Here is a 17,092-nt window from a genome sequence, read left to right as displayed (position 1 = left end):
GAACCGAAACCCTGACCAGAAGCTTAAAATATTCAAGTTGAGAGCCATTTAAGCCATTTTGGCGTCCACCAACTGCAAGTAAATTGAATCATCATTGTGTGCAGAATCGAGAGGAGGAATAGAGAGAAGGGGAGGGGCCGTAGGAGATTCCAGTGAATATGACACATGCAGTTAAAAATGAATAACGGTGAGTGGGATTGGGTTCTGGACAGTTCAGCTCGGTTCGGTACGGATTGGTCCAGTCCATAGTTCACATTTGTCCCCATCTTCCTGCGTTGCCTTTCTCTCGCCAATGAAGCGCATTAAATGCTCGTTTGTTTGATACAAACGACATGGATCGATGGGGACGAGAAAATTTGGGTTAATGGAATATAAGTGAGACAACCGAAAAAAAAGATGAGGGAAGCAATGGTATTTTTTTGTTTTTTGTTTTCTTTTTGCTACTCCCTCTCGTTAGTTCTATGAAACATTTTTCAATCAAGTTAGAGCAGCCGGCACTCAAAACTGTTCGACTACGACTAATTTTAACTCATTTTTTGTGTGATGTCTATGAAGGGGCAGGCTGGAGGACGCAGTAGACTTGTTCTACCAGTTTGCCATTTTTACTTTTCCTAACAAGTTTTGTACTCGAACCATTTATTGACTTTTGGGCGTTTTTTTCTCTCTATCCCTCTCTCTCTCTTTCTCTATATCTTTGAGGGTTTTCTTATTTTCCAATCTTTTTTTCTTTGCCTGGCGTCGATTGGAAAAACTTGCCAAACGTGTATCTCATCGTTAGCCGTCTCTATATTCTCATCTTAGATTTGCGGCGGAGGGAAGAGGGCGGTAGACAAGCGAAGAAATGAAAAAGAAAAGTCGTTTTCTTGGGAAAAAGTCGGGCAATTGCCTGACCATAGCCGACAGCAAACGTTGTTTTTCATTTTCGCCTGGCTTTGGCATTTTCTTTTGGTTAAGCTCCGCACATTTTGCCATATTCAATTTTTCTGCTCTATGCCTCGTCTATTCTCATTGAGCGAGTGGTCAAAACAAATAGCGAAAGTCGTTTTCAGCTGGTTTTTCTTGGTCATCACTTCCTCGCTTAGTCTCACTTGTTCATTTAAGTGTGCCAAATGTGCAGCTGACTTAGAAGATTGCCCGGCCATGGGCGGGCGGGAACAAAGAAACGCTGAAAAATCGAAGTGAGCAACAGGCAAGGTGGAGGCCAAGGTGTAACTGATTGGGGTAGGTCACAAAGTTTCCGTTTGAGCAAACAAACTTTGTTTTTCAAATATCATCTGTCGAGAAATGAATAACTCACACAACCTGAAACTTACAAGTAATGATTGAATAACAAGAAATATTGAATAATTTGAAACAGCAATGATTAATTGACTAACTAAACTAAACTAATTGATCCAAATATTTAACAAGTAACACTCTAAATGAACTCTATAGAGTTCAGACTATATAGATATACATATCTGAATAAAAAAAACGCCTAATTTGGGTATTTATTTAATCTTTCCCCTTTAACGTTATTACAAATTAATGGGACAAGTTTTATTGTTTTTCCACGTAGCTTCTGCACTTTGCTTCTTCACTTTTGCTTTAACTTCCATTCATTTCAATTTGCTTTAGGACTTTGGCTTTGTTTAATCAGTCAACTGAAAAAGTATATACTAATATATATATATTTAGGTATGTACTATGTACTTTTATATAGTATTATTATTACACGAAGGGCGACCTCTTCCATTATTGTTGGCCCAGCTTTGTACTTCTTTTGTGGGTCAACTACTAGAAACGTCATCACCGTCATCATCATCGTCATCATTTTCGCTTCCATCATTTTTTGTTCAGGTCTTGGCCCCCATTCTGGGGGAGTTTTGCTCACACAAAATCGTAATGTTTGCTTGAGCATTCAGTTTAATTACCCTTTTTCCAAAAAGGAAAAGTAAACGAGAGAAAAAAGAAACAGAAATCCTTTCACAGTTTGTTTTACACATTTCTACGTTTTTCTGAGTAATTTTCTTAATTTCAGAGCCCGCATCCTACGTAGATTTTCTCCATTTTTTTTTTTATTTTGTGCGCTTTTTAGGTAATTAAAATTTTCTACACTTTCTTCTGCCCATGGCAGTAAATGCAACAAATGCTAACTCTCTTCTCACTCACTCGCTCTCTATATCTCTCTATGTCTCTCTCTCTCTGTCCCTATATAACAAGTTTGTTTGTATTTTCATTATAGTATCGATTTTTGTGGTTTTTTGAACACAATTAACCTTCTTCTCCTTTAGTTTTTTGACTTTGGTTTGATGGTGAAATTGTTGTTGATGTTGCTATTGAGTTTTATTGTGCTCTGATGAGTTTTCTCTATCTACTTTGTGTCTCTGTATCTGTCTCTCTATCTCCATCGCTGTGTGTGTTTGTGTGTGTGTCAATTCTTCATTTGTATTTACTTTGCCTAATCCTTGCCGATAATTTGCTGTGGTTGGTTTTCTATGTGGTAGCATCTCGTTAAGGCATCGTTTCGGCTTTGGATTTTGTGTATTTTCTGGTTAGGAAGATTTCTCAGAAATGGAAAGCAATTAATTTTCACTTGATTCAATTTTGTAAGTTTTTGCTGAAACTTTAAGACTATTAATACAATTAAAAACTAAAGCTTGTATAAATTCGGAACTTATAAAATTATGAAAAAGTCCTTCTATGCTCCTTGGAAGCCGTTTCCTGGATTACGTATGTAACACTCCATTAGGCAATCTACCAGAACCGAGCTCAGAGCCAGAAAGACCATACCGAATTTCTCATAAGTAATGCAGTTATGTGTATATACATATGTGTGTAACTGAGTGTGTGTGGGGGAGTGTGTGTGTGTGTGTGTGTGCTTGTGCGTGTGTTGTAAATGCATTAAAAATGTTGTGTGCAAAAGTTCTCTGCAGGCTGAAAATGTCGACCCATCGACTGCATTTGGCATTTCCTTTGGCTCTAGATGTTGCCAGGTTCTGCTCCTGTTACTGGTTGTGGCTCTGGCTCTGCCATTTCTCTCGTCATTCTCGTTACGTTTTCCATTTTTCCAGTCCATCTGCCAAAATAAATATGTTTGTGACCCAGCAGCATACACACACACTCAGCCACAAGCAAAGAGTGAAAGAAAAGAGGGGAGCGAGGATGGAAGGAGAGGAGGCTTGCTTTTACTTGCCGCCTAGTGTGTAGTTGCCATCTGTTGCAACTGCTACTGCAACGACAGTAAACGCATTACAAGAAAATGCATTGGACTCACACCCACACTCACTCACACACACAACAATACAGAGGGCAAAACGAAGGACATTGACTACAGTTTGCCCCTCCTCCTTTCAGGCACCCAATTCATCTGAAGGCATTAAATGCAATCAAACGTTAAAAGTATTAAGCGAATCAGCAATGAAGTTGCAGTGGAGCGAGAAAGAATGAGATAGGGTAAATAGAGTAAGTGGGCGGGAGGACGAGGTGTGGCTGTTCCTTTGACTAGCCCCCAAGTCCTTGTTGGTTCATTCGTTTATCGTATATCGAGTGCTTTTTGGTTGGCGAAAATATCAACATCAACTGGCCGGTTGGTTGGTTGTATTTCCAATTTCCGGCCTTCAATTAAATTGAAATTGCGGCTAGCCGAATTGTTTTTTGGTTTTTGTGTTGGTTGGTTAATGAATTTCAAAGATTTATCGATGAATGTTTCTGCGTTGATGATGTTTCCGATTGTAGTCGAGTGAAATGAGCTTTTGGCTCGACAATTAATTCAATTTTCAATAAAAAGTCGTAGTAAGGAATGAAAACCAATAAGTACCGAAAGTAATCAATAGCACCTGGCCAACAGGTTAATAAACCAAAAACCACTCAGAAGTGACTAACGATTTGTAATATTTTCACGAATATTACCAAATGTAATATCTATGTTTGTATTACTAACTAATAGAGAGTAATAATAGGGATTAATACGAACTTTTTATTCTAACTTTAACAAGAAGACCCGGAAAACACTTTTACTTATCAATTTTTCTTTATGTCCTTTCTTGCAGGTCGTGAGCGACTCAACGAATACATATCGCACTACGAGAAACTCAACTATGATCCAGAGCACATTCGAACTAGTCACCATAGAGCGCGACGATCCGTGACCAAAGATCATTATGTACATTTAAAGTTTGCATCACATGGAAGAGACTTCCATCTTAGATTAAAACGTGATTTAAATACATTTAGCGATAAGTTAGATGTGAGTATATTATATCTTTTGTCCCATTTTGGAATATGTTTTTGAATACCTTTTCTTTGGGATTTCAGTTTTATGATAGCAACGGCCCCATTGATGTCTCCACGGATCACATCTATGAGGGCGAAGTGATAGGGGATCGTAATAGTTATGTATTTGGTTCCATACACAATGGGATATTCGAGGGTAAAATTATAACGGAACGTGATGCCTATTATGTTGAACATGCCAAACATTATTTTCCCGTAAATCGCACCACCAATGTGTCGTCCTCGACGACAACAACAGCAACAAGAACCACATCGGAGTCTACAACTCCAAGGAGCACCACAAGAAAAACACAAACACGGCCTTTGGCCCTACGAAACATTAACAACAACAACAACAACAACAAAACTGCCGTTGATAATAAGACAGAAAACTTCATAAACAAAATTGCTGAAGCCACAACACCGACAACAACAACTACGACAACAACAATGTCTCTGCACGCCTCCTTAGTGCCAGAGCTGTCTGAGCTTGAGCCCGAGTCTGATTCTACAGCAACAGCTGCAAGCAATGTGGATAAGCCCGAGGAGAAGGATGAACTTGATTTTCACTCCATTATCTACAAGGAGTCACATGTCGAGGATGCCTACGAGAATGTACGCGAAGGTAAGTCTCGAAATGTTTTCTGCCAACAGAAGTTGGCTGATGCAGAAATGAAAAATACTTTCCCCATATTGTTAGAAACACGAGCCATGAAATGAAATTTCCTTCTCCTCTCACTCATCCTTCCCGTTTTCCATCACTTTTTTTCCACTTTTCCTCTTGTTGTGATTTATTTGTCGTGCATCGTCAAAAGTTGAGAGGTTCTTTTCCTGTTCATTTTGGCCTCTTCTTTTTTTTTATTTTATTTTGTGGGCCCAAGTCAACCTTGAAATTGTTTGATAACATTCCGTAGCTGTTCTGACACTTGACTTATGATTGTCGCGAGTGGCCTGGCTAATAACTTACCTTCTCGGTGCTCAATTGTAACCAAGGCAGCTAGTTTATATTCAAACTTGCACAGCTTAAAGTAATTTATTTAATAGTATCAAACAAAAAATCACAATTTTTAAATAAGGCTGACGAAAAAAACATGAAATGAAAAGCAAAAAAAGCGTATAGATACCAGAAATTCTTTTAAAATTGGTTTAAAAATGTAATCTAACTATTATTCCGATACAGCAGCATGAAAAAGCTAGTAAAATAAAAACTTTTAACTTCGACCTAACGAATAGGACCTAGTTAATAAAAAACGTTTTCAACGAATATAGAGTTATTGATATATATATAAAATATATATAATATAATATATATATATAATATATATATATATATATATAAATTCCATAATTTAACCATCGTTATGCTATTTTTTAAGTTATTAAGATTCCCAGATCTACTACTTATTAAAATTTTCAAACTTTCACCTAAGACCGTCTATGGTTGAGGTGATGAGGAACCGAATAATGTAGCTATTACAGTGACTGCTGTATTTCTACCTTCGACATTCTTTGTCGTCTTTGAAATTTATATACACATCGAATTGTGGTTTCAATTTGTTTTTCATACTTAGGTAAGCACTGTCGAACCAATCATTAGCCTTAGTCTTAAAGCAACCTAAGATGCGTTTTAGGCCAATTGCTATGATTATTGAACTAGAATTGAATGGTATTATGTATAAATATACATTTTTCCAAAAAGGGGTCAAATGTTTGCTTTCTAACAAAAACAGGTCAAAGTTTCTTTCTGCAGTTCTTTCCTTAAAGTTGTTCCTTCAAGGGGATTCTCCCTGTAGTAGGCAACAGAACATTTTGTTAAGCAGAAAGCTTGCCCAACAAAGGTGAGGTTTTGTTCTGCATGGAATACACAACTCCTAGGCACAAAATGTTCCTTGTCCTAATCAAAATTCATAGATGATATCTCATCTTCAATATTGTGGTAGCATTATGAAATTGAAAACTTACAACGTTGCAACGCTTTTCATTGTGGCAGGCAAGTTCATTTGGCAACTCAACCACGCACAGCAGCAAGAGAGAAAAGAAACCAGAAATATTCTCTTGCCAGTTCAATGGTCACTTTTTTATGCAACTTGGTAGCAAAACTTCAAGAAGCACCTAAGCACAGACTTACACACACACACACACACACATACGTACGTACGTAATAATACGGCGCAACAATGACACTGACAATGAAAGTTGCAACAATAACGGATGCAACAACGTCTCGTTGTTATTGTGTAACTATGATGATGACAACAATTCCGACTAGGTTCCCAGAGCCATGACAATAGGCCAACAATGAGATGGAGGAGAGTGTGGCGCCACACCCATATTTGTGTATACATATATAGTTGTTGCCACAACAACAACAACAACAACAGAAAATGTAGAATCTAATGCATAGCTAAACAACTGTTACCCTGTCTGGAAACGAGAGCAGCAATCAGAATAAATGATGTTGGCGAGAGTTGGGGAGAATAAAAAATTGTAAAAATTGCATGCAATTTTAAATAAACAAAACAATTCTCAGGGGCGTATTTAGTTAAGTTACAGATTGTCATAGTTGTGTGGGCGTGGCAAGTGGGGAGTGTGTGTAATCATTTTAATGAGCTTACGCAAAAACCACTTACACATCGGACAAATCCATCAAACAAATCGCCCAACCACCTCCTGATCACCTGTTTTCCCACCTACACCCCCAGTCGCACCACTAGACCCACCCACTTGGCAGTTTAGCTAGTGGAAATTGTTGATTGATGCACTTCAAACACAACAAAAAAGGCTCTCTACAAAGCATTGCGGCTTTATTAAATTGATAGTTTTCATTTAGTTTTGTTATGCAAATTCAGTTTGAAACTTTTAATTAGATTGTTGTTGTTGGTGCTGTTAGTGTTGTTGTTTATGTTAGAGTTGATGCTGATGTTGATGTTGATATTGATGTTGTGTGATTTGTTCATTTGGACAGGTGAAAATAACATGTCCAGATCACACAAATTATGCTAATTAAACGTCGTTGTTGTTCAGCGCACCATTCAAGTAGAAGCATTCAAAATGGAAATCAAAATTGTTTCATTTTGCAACGAATATATCCGTTAAGCCCCCCTCCCCCATAATTGGGTCCAATCGAAAATTGTTAACTATGCACAATAATTGGAAAATGTATGATGATGGAAGCAAAAAAGTATGTCCTCATAATTTGCCATTTTCAGTCATTGATAAATTTAGTTTACTAAAAGCTTGATATACTTTGTTTTCATTTAAAAGAAACATTAACTTCGATTTAGCGCACTTTTCGCTCTTCTTCTTTTAGTCGCTTTATAACCCTCTCTCACACATTTAGCTATTTATGGCTTGGTTTTACTAGCTGCCCCTCTAAAAAAACGCACCCTTATGGCTTTTCTTAAACTGTCCAACTTTATTAGCCAATCCTAGAAGGCAAACACACACACAGCCAGTCGGGGGGGCACACGCAACTATGTCGAGGTGTTTACGCTACTGAACTTATCAGAAATGTAGAACGCATTCCGCCCCGCTGACGGCACCCCCTTTTATTTTTAATGCCATTTAGCAGCATATTAACTTTGGTAGTAGAAATGAGCAGTCCGACCAGCAGCTGCCTTGGACCCTACTTAGATTACTTTGTTGGCGGTCCGGGTGGAAAGGATTAGTGGAGGTGCGTTAAGTGCGTGTTAAAACCAACGAACCAAGAAACCTGCACGCACACAACACATCGTTCCAGTGTGCTGCTGTTCCACATTCGCTGCGAAGGACTCGCTCTTGTGGTATTGTGTTCATTCTTGACACACTGTGGCAGCAGCAGCCCCCTTCCCCACCTCGTGAGGAGAAGGACTGACTCAATTAAGCGACTGCAGTCTGCACTTGAATGCCCTGCACATGAGGCTCCCCTTATGGCGCTGCATGGAAATCACAATTTATATACAATGTTGCAATATAATTTTTGCACAGAGCAAAACAGCAAAGCAAACTCAAGTGGCACATTGTTTGGTGGCGTCACTGTTGCTACTGTTGCCTTTATCCTTGTGCCACAGCGCCCACCCACTCTTTTCTTTCCTTTCCTTTCCATTCCTTTTTTTTCATTATTCGCAACTGGAGTGCATTGGCCGTGGTGGGGGCAACTTTATGCACTTGGCTGCAACTGCCATAAATGCAATGCGGCTCTACCATATTTATGACGATTTTATTGCACTTGTTTAACGTTATGCAAATTTATTGAAAAGCAACAGAAAGAGGGCGAGAGGCGGAGAGAGAAGAAAAAAAAATCATATAATGTGTTGGCCTTATAACATCTGGTCCCCGCCTGCTTCTTATCGTCCTACTCATAAACTATGAACTCATTGGCGCATAAATGTCAATGACACAGCTGCCGTACTAAGCGGAAGTGAAATTTGTTATACTTATTAGCCCAATGAAACTCCCATTTAGTTTAATTTAAAAATAATTGTCCATGCTGCAAAATTTTCGCAAACTCTGACAGTAGTAGTTCGTTTAATTGATAAAGAACTAAGATACAACTTGGGATCAAACGAACATGAATAAAGTGGTTAACACTAAAAAGTACTTTCTATGAAATTTAAAATTTTTACATTTCTTTCGAGAAAGTCTTCTGAGAAAAAAAGCATAGCTCACGATTTCGGTGCAGTCGTTATTGAAAATGAAATAGTTGAGTCTCAAAATCAGCCGAGAGGAAAGTAAACCTCAAGCACTAAAAATATAATTAAGATGATCTAAGCTTGGCTTTTAAGTATAATTTCTTAATCGAAAGTGAATTGTAGTGACTTGCTTTTCACCATCTGATTCATTTTTCTATGAAAGACCATTTTAGGCCTGGGGTGAGTAGATAGACACTCATCCATCTATTTTCATAACAAGAGAACCCACACAATTAACGGGCATACATGCGTGGAAAATCCTTTAGTTAGGGAAACTTACTTGCCAAAGTTGCTCTTGTCTTAGACGTAATGCCCCTTGTTGTTGCCGTATCAGGTGGTCTTGAAATACTTTAAATGTTCTTTCACCTTGCTTACAGAGAAGAACCTGAGAGCACTACAACCTATTCAACTCAAAAGCTACTTATTAACGATAAGCAAACTGCAAAATAAAGTAGTTAAAGTAGAATTGTACTAGGATAACAATGGAATTATTTGCAGTGTTTGTGTTTGTGTTGTTTTTACCTTGTTTATTTTCTCGGTACTGGATTGAGTTATCAATAATAATCAACGATGCGTGAAATAAGAAGCGAGAAGAGTAAACATCGAACGATTGCATATAACATAAACACAGGATTTACGCCAAATGTCAATGATAATGACGACATACAATAATTTCCGGCGTTTGATATTAAAAAAGAACGCATAGCAACCACCGCGTTGGACTTGTTAGACCAAGGAGGAGCACGAGTTGGCAATTGTCTACAAACAAATTTCATGCAACGCTGCCCAAGAAAGTTCCCCCCCACAAAACCGAAAAACGAAATGACAAAAAATTGACAAGCGACATTCATGGCCGGAAATAAATTTTTGTTTTTACTTTGGTTTATTATAAAAAAGAAAAACCGAATTCAATCCCGGACCATAGTTAATTGGCAGGCCGTTCAGCCCATACAGCCGACCCAGTCCGCCCAGTCATTGAAATCAAAATGTGTTTGATTCTTACAATGGTCCCGGGCCGACCCTACCGACCAGACTCGGTCCCTGTCATCGGTCAATGCTGCCGTTGCGGTTGGATGAATACATTTTGCATGCGTGGCGACATGTGTCAACTTCTATTAAGTTAACGTTGGTCATTCAACTCGCGGACAGAGACTGCCGCCTGCTCCTCACTCGCTTTGGACGCCGTCTCTTTGCCCTCATTTCCCCCCTTAGAAGTTAACCGCTTGGATTGTGGTTTTCCGTTGCCACGACAACAGATGCGGGACATTTGTATAGAGAGATAGATGATAGGAGCTGACTAGAATGGGAAATGCCATTTAGCTGGGGAGTGGTAGATGGGGGTGCTGGGTTAAGGATGTGGTTAGTGATAGCGAGTGGATTTGTGCAGTTGGTCATGTTCCACTTGTCAAGCGTTTTAGAAAATAAACCATTTTTGAGCTTAACACGCTAAAAGGGACTAATAAACTTTAGATGGGTTAGTTTCTCAAAGGAAAGTGATTGCCGGTCAATTAACCATTTGCACCTGCTGAAGAGTGTGGGAGCCCTCTTCAATAAGGGTATTCTAATCACAGTAAAAGTTGAATTTGTTGGCCAAAATTATACTCTGCCAATGAAGGAAGAGTCATGTTTAGTATTCTGCAAAAGATGGAAACCAATTTACATGATAAACATATGTTCTTGCTTTATTGAAACTGAAATCGAAATAAAAACGAACGTTCATTTTCAATTGTAATAAATTCCATTAGACAAACATCTGCTCAGAATTGAAAAGAATGTCGAAATGCAAGCTTTTACTCTGTTCCCGCCTCTCTACATAAAATAAATATGGATATTCCCCTTGTATAACCACATTGTGTCTGTCTATTTATTATATTGATAACCATCAACTCTCCATTGGCCCGAGCTAATTACGAACTGACCAAATTGGGTCATCATCAGCAGCAGCAGCAGCAGATGCAGCAGCTGGAAACGTGCGGCAGAGGCAGCTGCAAATTTCAAATCAAGAGATGGCAACCGAATCTGACCGCATAATTACAATGGAAAAGTCAACAGAAATCAAGTGCACACAGTTGGTTAAAAACAACAGCAATTAGAAGTGACAAATTACAAAGAGCAACACATTCGACATCATAATGGGAGCGAAAAGGAGAAAAATTCATGAAAATATCAAGTGACCGAGAGGGAGGGAGGGAGAGGACATGCATAATAAAATATGCGATGAGCTTGTTCAGAAAACTGTTTTAATTATTTTCATATTTCAGTTTTATTACACGACATGTAGAAAATACCAACAACAACAAAAATTCGAGAAAAACTGCCAAAAGAAAAACTCTGTAAAATTCTGTATTTTGTAAATTGTTGTTTGCCAACCACAACAATTGCATTTGATGTACCAGAGATAAGCAAAATTTCCCGCCAGCCGACCCTCCGCCCTGGCCCTCCCGTCTTGGCAGCAATATGGAAATTGCGGTTAATTGAATTCACTGAACAGAGTTCAGAATCCAGAAGCAGCAGCAGCAGCAGCTGCTGTTCACCCCAATGTTGCCCCTTCCTGGTTCTTTTTTTTTTGTTTCATGCCCATATGTGAAAATTAATTGAAGTTTTGCACTTTAATGGTGTTTCCAGCGAGTTTGCGGTGTCCGGCGACAACGAAATCTCGCATGACTAACTTTTCATGTTGGCTGGTGCGTTACTTTTTATAGGGCCAACAAATTTTACGAGCTCCTCCATCCACCCACCCACCACTCTTCGGACTATACATAAAAAATTTAGTGGTGTTTATTATTTTTATGCTTTACTTTTAATTGACATTTGTACAAAGATAATGAAATGGTGATATGTGTGTGTGCAACATGCCAAGTTGACAGTTTTCTCTCTGTCCCATTCGTCCAGTCGCCCATTCGCCCATTTATGCTTCTGTCATGGCACATAAGTTGGAGTTTTGAGTTGATGTTTTTGTTCATGTTCAGCATGGCATTTAGTTTTTTTGCAGTTTTTCAACCCCTTGAAAAAATAACAACCATGCCAACGTCAGAGAATGTCAATCCAACCAAACGGAAATATTAGAAACATATTTTTGTGTAAATTTGTCAATGGTAAAGTTTTTATACTCTACGCAATTTTTGTCTTTTAAACTGGGTTTGCTTCGATATCAAATATCTTAAACATCATCCTTAGAAATTTGTAAATTTTCTTTTCTTTTCAATTTGTCGTATCTAGAAGGAGGCAGAAATGCAAAAGTTGCTCTCTATCATAATAAGATTAGTATGTGAAAAAGCTCTTAATTCGAGTTTAAAAAGCTGGCAAGTAGATTTTCAAATTCTAGCCAGTTGAGTTCTTTTGTGTATTCAAAAATAAAATATGTATGTATGTATGTGTGCGGATGGTTCGTGCCCACATCAAATGGCGTATTCGATTCGCAGTGGTCATAACAAAAAAGTATGCTACAAAAACTGAAAGCTTAACAAATAGCAGTTAGATTGCATACCATAGAATTTGGTTGAACCTTTTGCTTTTTGGTTTTGTTTTTTTGTTTTTGTGGCATACAGAAATGTGTTATCCCAGAGACGACCATCCACAGCAATGGCATTTAAAATTTACAATGCGATACAGACCAAAAATGCCTGAAACATTGTTGTTCTTGTTGCTGTTGCTGTTGCTGCTGCCTTTGCCTATTTATGCATGCAACTTGCAGTTTGCAATTTTCACTTTGCCTCTGCCAGGGTCCTGAATCGCCTAGATCGACTGCACCATTTCTGATTGCTAAATGCAAAATGCAATATGCAACGCAAGGGAATGAACGGAAGAGAAGGGCCTTGAATATTAACTACATACCAATGTGCCATAACTTTTGTGGCATATATATAGGAAAGACAGGGACAGAGAGAGAGAGAGAGAGAGAGAGATGCCTTTACCTAAGCCCAGGAGGCAACTGCTGTTAGCTCACTCCAATAATCAATTCCATGCTGTTGCTTTCAGTTCCATGCTAGTGCCTTCAACTTTGCACACATCGTCGTCATTGTCATCTACATGATGGTATTGCACGCTCCCCACGCTTCGTTTCGCCACGCCTCGCCAAACCGCCCTCGACGCGTCATGTTTTGCCATCTTCTTCTTCCAAGGTTTCTCCATTCTCCCCCCACTTAGGGGCGCTGTTCTCTGTTGTCGTCTGTCTGAATATCTGTCTGCCCGCCTGCCTGCCTGCCAGTCTGTCTGTCGCATTGTGTGGCGTGAAAATTCAAATTAGATTTTAAAATTTAATAAATGTTTGTTGCCAAATTAAAATGTGCCATAAACGCGTCACAGCATCTCACCTTCAGCATTACCTTCGACTCGCCCACATCAGGCACTCCATCTCTCTCTCGCTCTGTCTCTCTGGCCCTCTCTATTGCATCAGACAGTGCAGTGCAGACAGCGTGAAACACAAAACACATTTCACAACATTTAAGTCGCTTTTAATGGCCTTTCTCGTCTAGCTGCAGATGGAATTATAAAGAACAGAGAGAGAGAGCGACAGAGACGACTGCACGGAGCGGCGGAATGACAGCTTCATCCATGACATTGTGTTGCCACTTCAATTTCAAAAACTAGATTGCACATTTGTGTGTTGCAATGCTTTTTGATTGCCTTGTCCATGGTAGAGTAGGAAGTTAACCCTATCCCATTCTTCAATTGCTAGAAACCAGTTGCCTGATATGAAGCCAGAACGAGACAAACATGGACATTGGCACTAAAGACTCGTACAGTTAATTTTATAATGGTCTTAAAAACCTATCAAGCAAAGTGGTAATCACATGATTTTACACAAACTCATTCCATTAGCAATAGTTTTATTCGAAATGATCTCATTGCAAGTTATTTCATTCCAAATCATTTGATAATTGCATCGTTAAATTCTTTAAAAAGAAAACCAGAAGAGTCGTTTTAATTAGTATTGAATTCGTTAATAACTAAGTGCTTATTAACTTGAAAGTTCTGTTTAAAATCCTTTTATACAAATTGCAATTGTTTCATCAAACAGTGGGAAATTTTTCTTTTAAATGATCCCTCGACGAATGGATTTCGATTCAGTTTTTATTCCTAATGTAAATTGTAATTCCTAACAGTTTCATTTTATTGATATACGTAAATTTTGATCCGATTATTTGCTTTTCATATTGAATATTCCTACCTAACAGCCATTGGGTTAATATTATCTGGTTTCAAATGATTCTGGGATTACTAAATGTGAAAATAACGATATTGATTTGACAATTTTAAATTAAATCGAGAGCGCGCGTTGCTCGAAACTGCGCAAACAGAACCCAACGACCAAATATTTTGGAAAATAAAACAATAGTTGACTCATTCCGAACCGCAGTGTGCCATGTCATTTATAATTTCTCGCACAGAATCACGCACACGCAACCCAATCTAACATTGCAGGCACCTGGTTTCCACGGACATTTGCATAAATTTTAATGCTGCTCGGAGAGACGGAAAAGGAGATGGGGGACGAGAAGGGTACGGATAGAGATACATAAAGGGGCGGTGGGCGGAGGATGCGAGGAGGGGACTAGGACAAAACAAGACGAGCGTCAGCGACAGGTTTTAAATACATTTTGCACATTGCACTTGGCAATGGCGATGGCAATGGCGATGGCGACTATGATGGCGACAGCTTCAACGCCCGTTGGCTACAATTATTGGTTGTGTGTGCAGGCAGGTGCACGAGACCGACCGAGCACGGGTCACGGGGCGGTCAGTTGTGTCCGGCTGGCCATAATAACGAGTTTTGTGGTAAATTGAATTGTTGAACATTCCCCGTGTTTTGTGTTCCATGCTGTTCTGAACGTTTGTTGGGCGGTCGCTTCGTTCGTTTAGCGCGGTTTTCGGTTTTTCATCGTCTCACATTTGCTGCAGCTTAAAATATTTATCGATGTGTTTGTCCACTCCAACTCCTCGCCTTTTTCCAAACCCCGCTTCGTGCCACCCATTCGTCCTTGTTTTGCGCTCCTGCGGTGGAAAACATCGTGCAAATGCATAAAGTTGATAGACAGGTTAGCGGCGGAGAGGACATGCGGCGGATGAGGCAGGGACAAGAAATTATGACGGTCATAAATTTCATTTCCGTCATTTCATTTCTTGTTTTGTTTCTTTTTTTTAACCCCCATGGCTCTGCCACATATCGCAACCGTTGTGAAATGTGGCGATTGTTATTAGTGGTGAGTTTTTCGCGAAATTCCATTACGCGGTCTGAAATAATTGTATTGAGGGAATGCCATAAACTGGAAGAATATTTTAAACGGAAACTGAAGAATGCGACAGAAAGTCTCGCAATTTTATTCAATTCGTTAGTTACCGAATATGGAGCCCATGGGAAAAACAATAATCTTACGTTTGCCATACAATACCAAAGTCTCATAATGATAACCTTTCGAAAGGTGGACATCACTTCGTTTGTTTGCAAATGACTCTTGGATAGGCTGCAAATCCACATTGCAGCAATTGATCATAACTGTATCTATTTTCAACCTGGCTATCACATCGTAACAATCTGCCACTCTTTCGTTCCAAATGCTAACAGAAGCAATGGGTACGGATTCCTCCATGCAAGTTTTAGTGCTGTCTATGGGGGTGCGGAACGGGTGTATCGTAATGATGCCAGTTGGGCCGTTTCCAAGAAACGATTGTGGTATGTCAAAGGCCAGAACGGGGCTAGCCTTAACCTCGTCATTCACTACGATCTGAGCCCTCAGTTCACGAAGTTTTTGCAGTGACCTCAAATAGTTGGGGTGTGTGGCCACCTGAGGATCGAGCTCCCTTAATTGACTGCCCAAACGATCTACGAACTGTTTGATCAGAGATTCTTGAACCAGTACAGACGCCACAGCGTTTTCTTCGAACGGATTGTGCAGCGAGTCAAGCAAATAATGTAGAGCGGAATTGAAGTCTCCGTCCTGGAAAACAATCATGAAACAAGGTTTACTCCACGAGTAGGTTGGAACCTCTTCGACAGCACCCAAAACAGCTTCTTCCCCCTCTGGAGCAAGTGTCTCTTGCTGAGTAAATGCCTCAAATTCGGCTTCTTCTTTTCCTTCATCTTCTTTGTCGTCCTCCTGCCAAACTTCCTCTTTCAAGTCATCTTGCGGAGTGGTTCGTGAAGGCTTTTCGTATGGCAGAGAATGAACCATGTCGTAGGTAATCAAAGGATTCAGTGTGAGCATTGCAGAAGGTTCTGCCATGATTTCAAAGATTTATATTGTGGATTTATTAGAAATTTCAAAATAAAATGATTTTGCTTGATATATTTTTCCCAGATAGAGGGGCTATTACTACTGGTGCTGAAAGACTTATACTTAATTAGGACTCTAACTATTGAGTTTTAAAGAACTTAATATGTAGTTGGCAAACAAAACGTAGATCTAGCTTTCGTTTAGTTCTCTTTTTTATTTTACTATTCTTTTTCAACATCATTTCATAAATGGTAAGAGAAAAGGTGCTAAAAGTATTGACATATCTCAAGAGTTTGTCAACAATTCAACTTAACACCGAAATGGCTCATGAAGCATCTTTCAGGCTTCTAATGCCATGTACCACATGTTGTATGCGTAATGTGTGTCCAATTGGATTTATGCTGGAACTCGCATACAAACTCAAACGCATATGTAAATACTTATATACACTCTTATGTGGAGATGTCTATGTACATATTTATGGACGTCTGTATGGAACTGCAACTGACTGAAGCTAAAGCTAAGATTTACCAAATGTCTTTTGCGAAAAACCATAATTCAGGAGACGACTGCAGTTCATGTCCTTTGCGACAGCTGCAAGAGCAGCAACAAGAAGCCGAATTTAAACAATTTTAAAATTTACAACACACACATGCCTTACCCCCTAGCCTCTCGCCCCTTTGGCCAACCAGAGCCCCCCTCCCCGCCTAGAGTCTTTACGAGCCTCAAAATATATGCATAAATCTTGTGTTGAAAATTTATATTTACATTTTGTTCGTGCTATTTAACAACATTTGGTCAGCTCACAGGAATGAGGGTAAATTTTAAGGTTTCCTCAACGTCCTTCATCCTTCTGCTCCATTCATCTCCGCCCCTCCCCGCACTCAACCAAGCTGCTGCGGTTTGTGTCATGGCTTCGAAAGTTTTGCATTTTAGCACTTTGGACTTGTTCGC

General features: G+C 39.3%; 1 protein-coding gene across 3 annotated transcripts in view; it reads left to right on the top strand.

The window, feature by feature from the left end:
• LOC6644248 (disintegrin and metalloproteinase domain-containing protein 10) overlaps window positions 1–17,092 on the top strand; it is a 139,446-nt gene that overhangs the window by 104,802 nt on the left and 17,552 nt on the right. For all 3 annotated transcript variants that reach the window (XM_023176591.2, XM_023176592.2, XM_023176590.2), the window contains exons 3-4: window positions 4,032–4,228; window positions 4,297–4,879. In XM_023176591.2, the coding sequence (XP_023032359.1) occupies window positions 4,032–4,228; window positions 4,297–4,879 (780 nt within the window). The remainder of the gene's footprint in view (window positions 1–4,031; window positions 4,229–4,296; window positions 4,880–17,092) is intronic.

Source organism: Drosophila willistoni (assembly GCF_018902025.1).
Source record: "Drosophila willistoni isolate 14030-0811.24 chromosome 2R unlocalized genomic scaffold, UCI_dwil_1.1 Seg167, whole genome shotgun sequence".
Classification (NCBI taxonomy): Eukaryota; Metazoa; Arthropoda; class Insecta; order Diptera; family Drosophilidae; genus Drosophila; species Drosophila willistoni.
The sequence above is the reverse complement of the archived record's forward strand: the minus strand, read 5'-3'. Positions and strand labels throughout refer to the sequence as shown.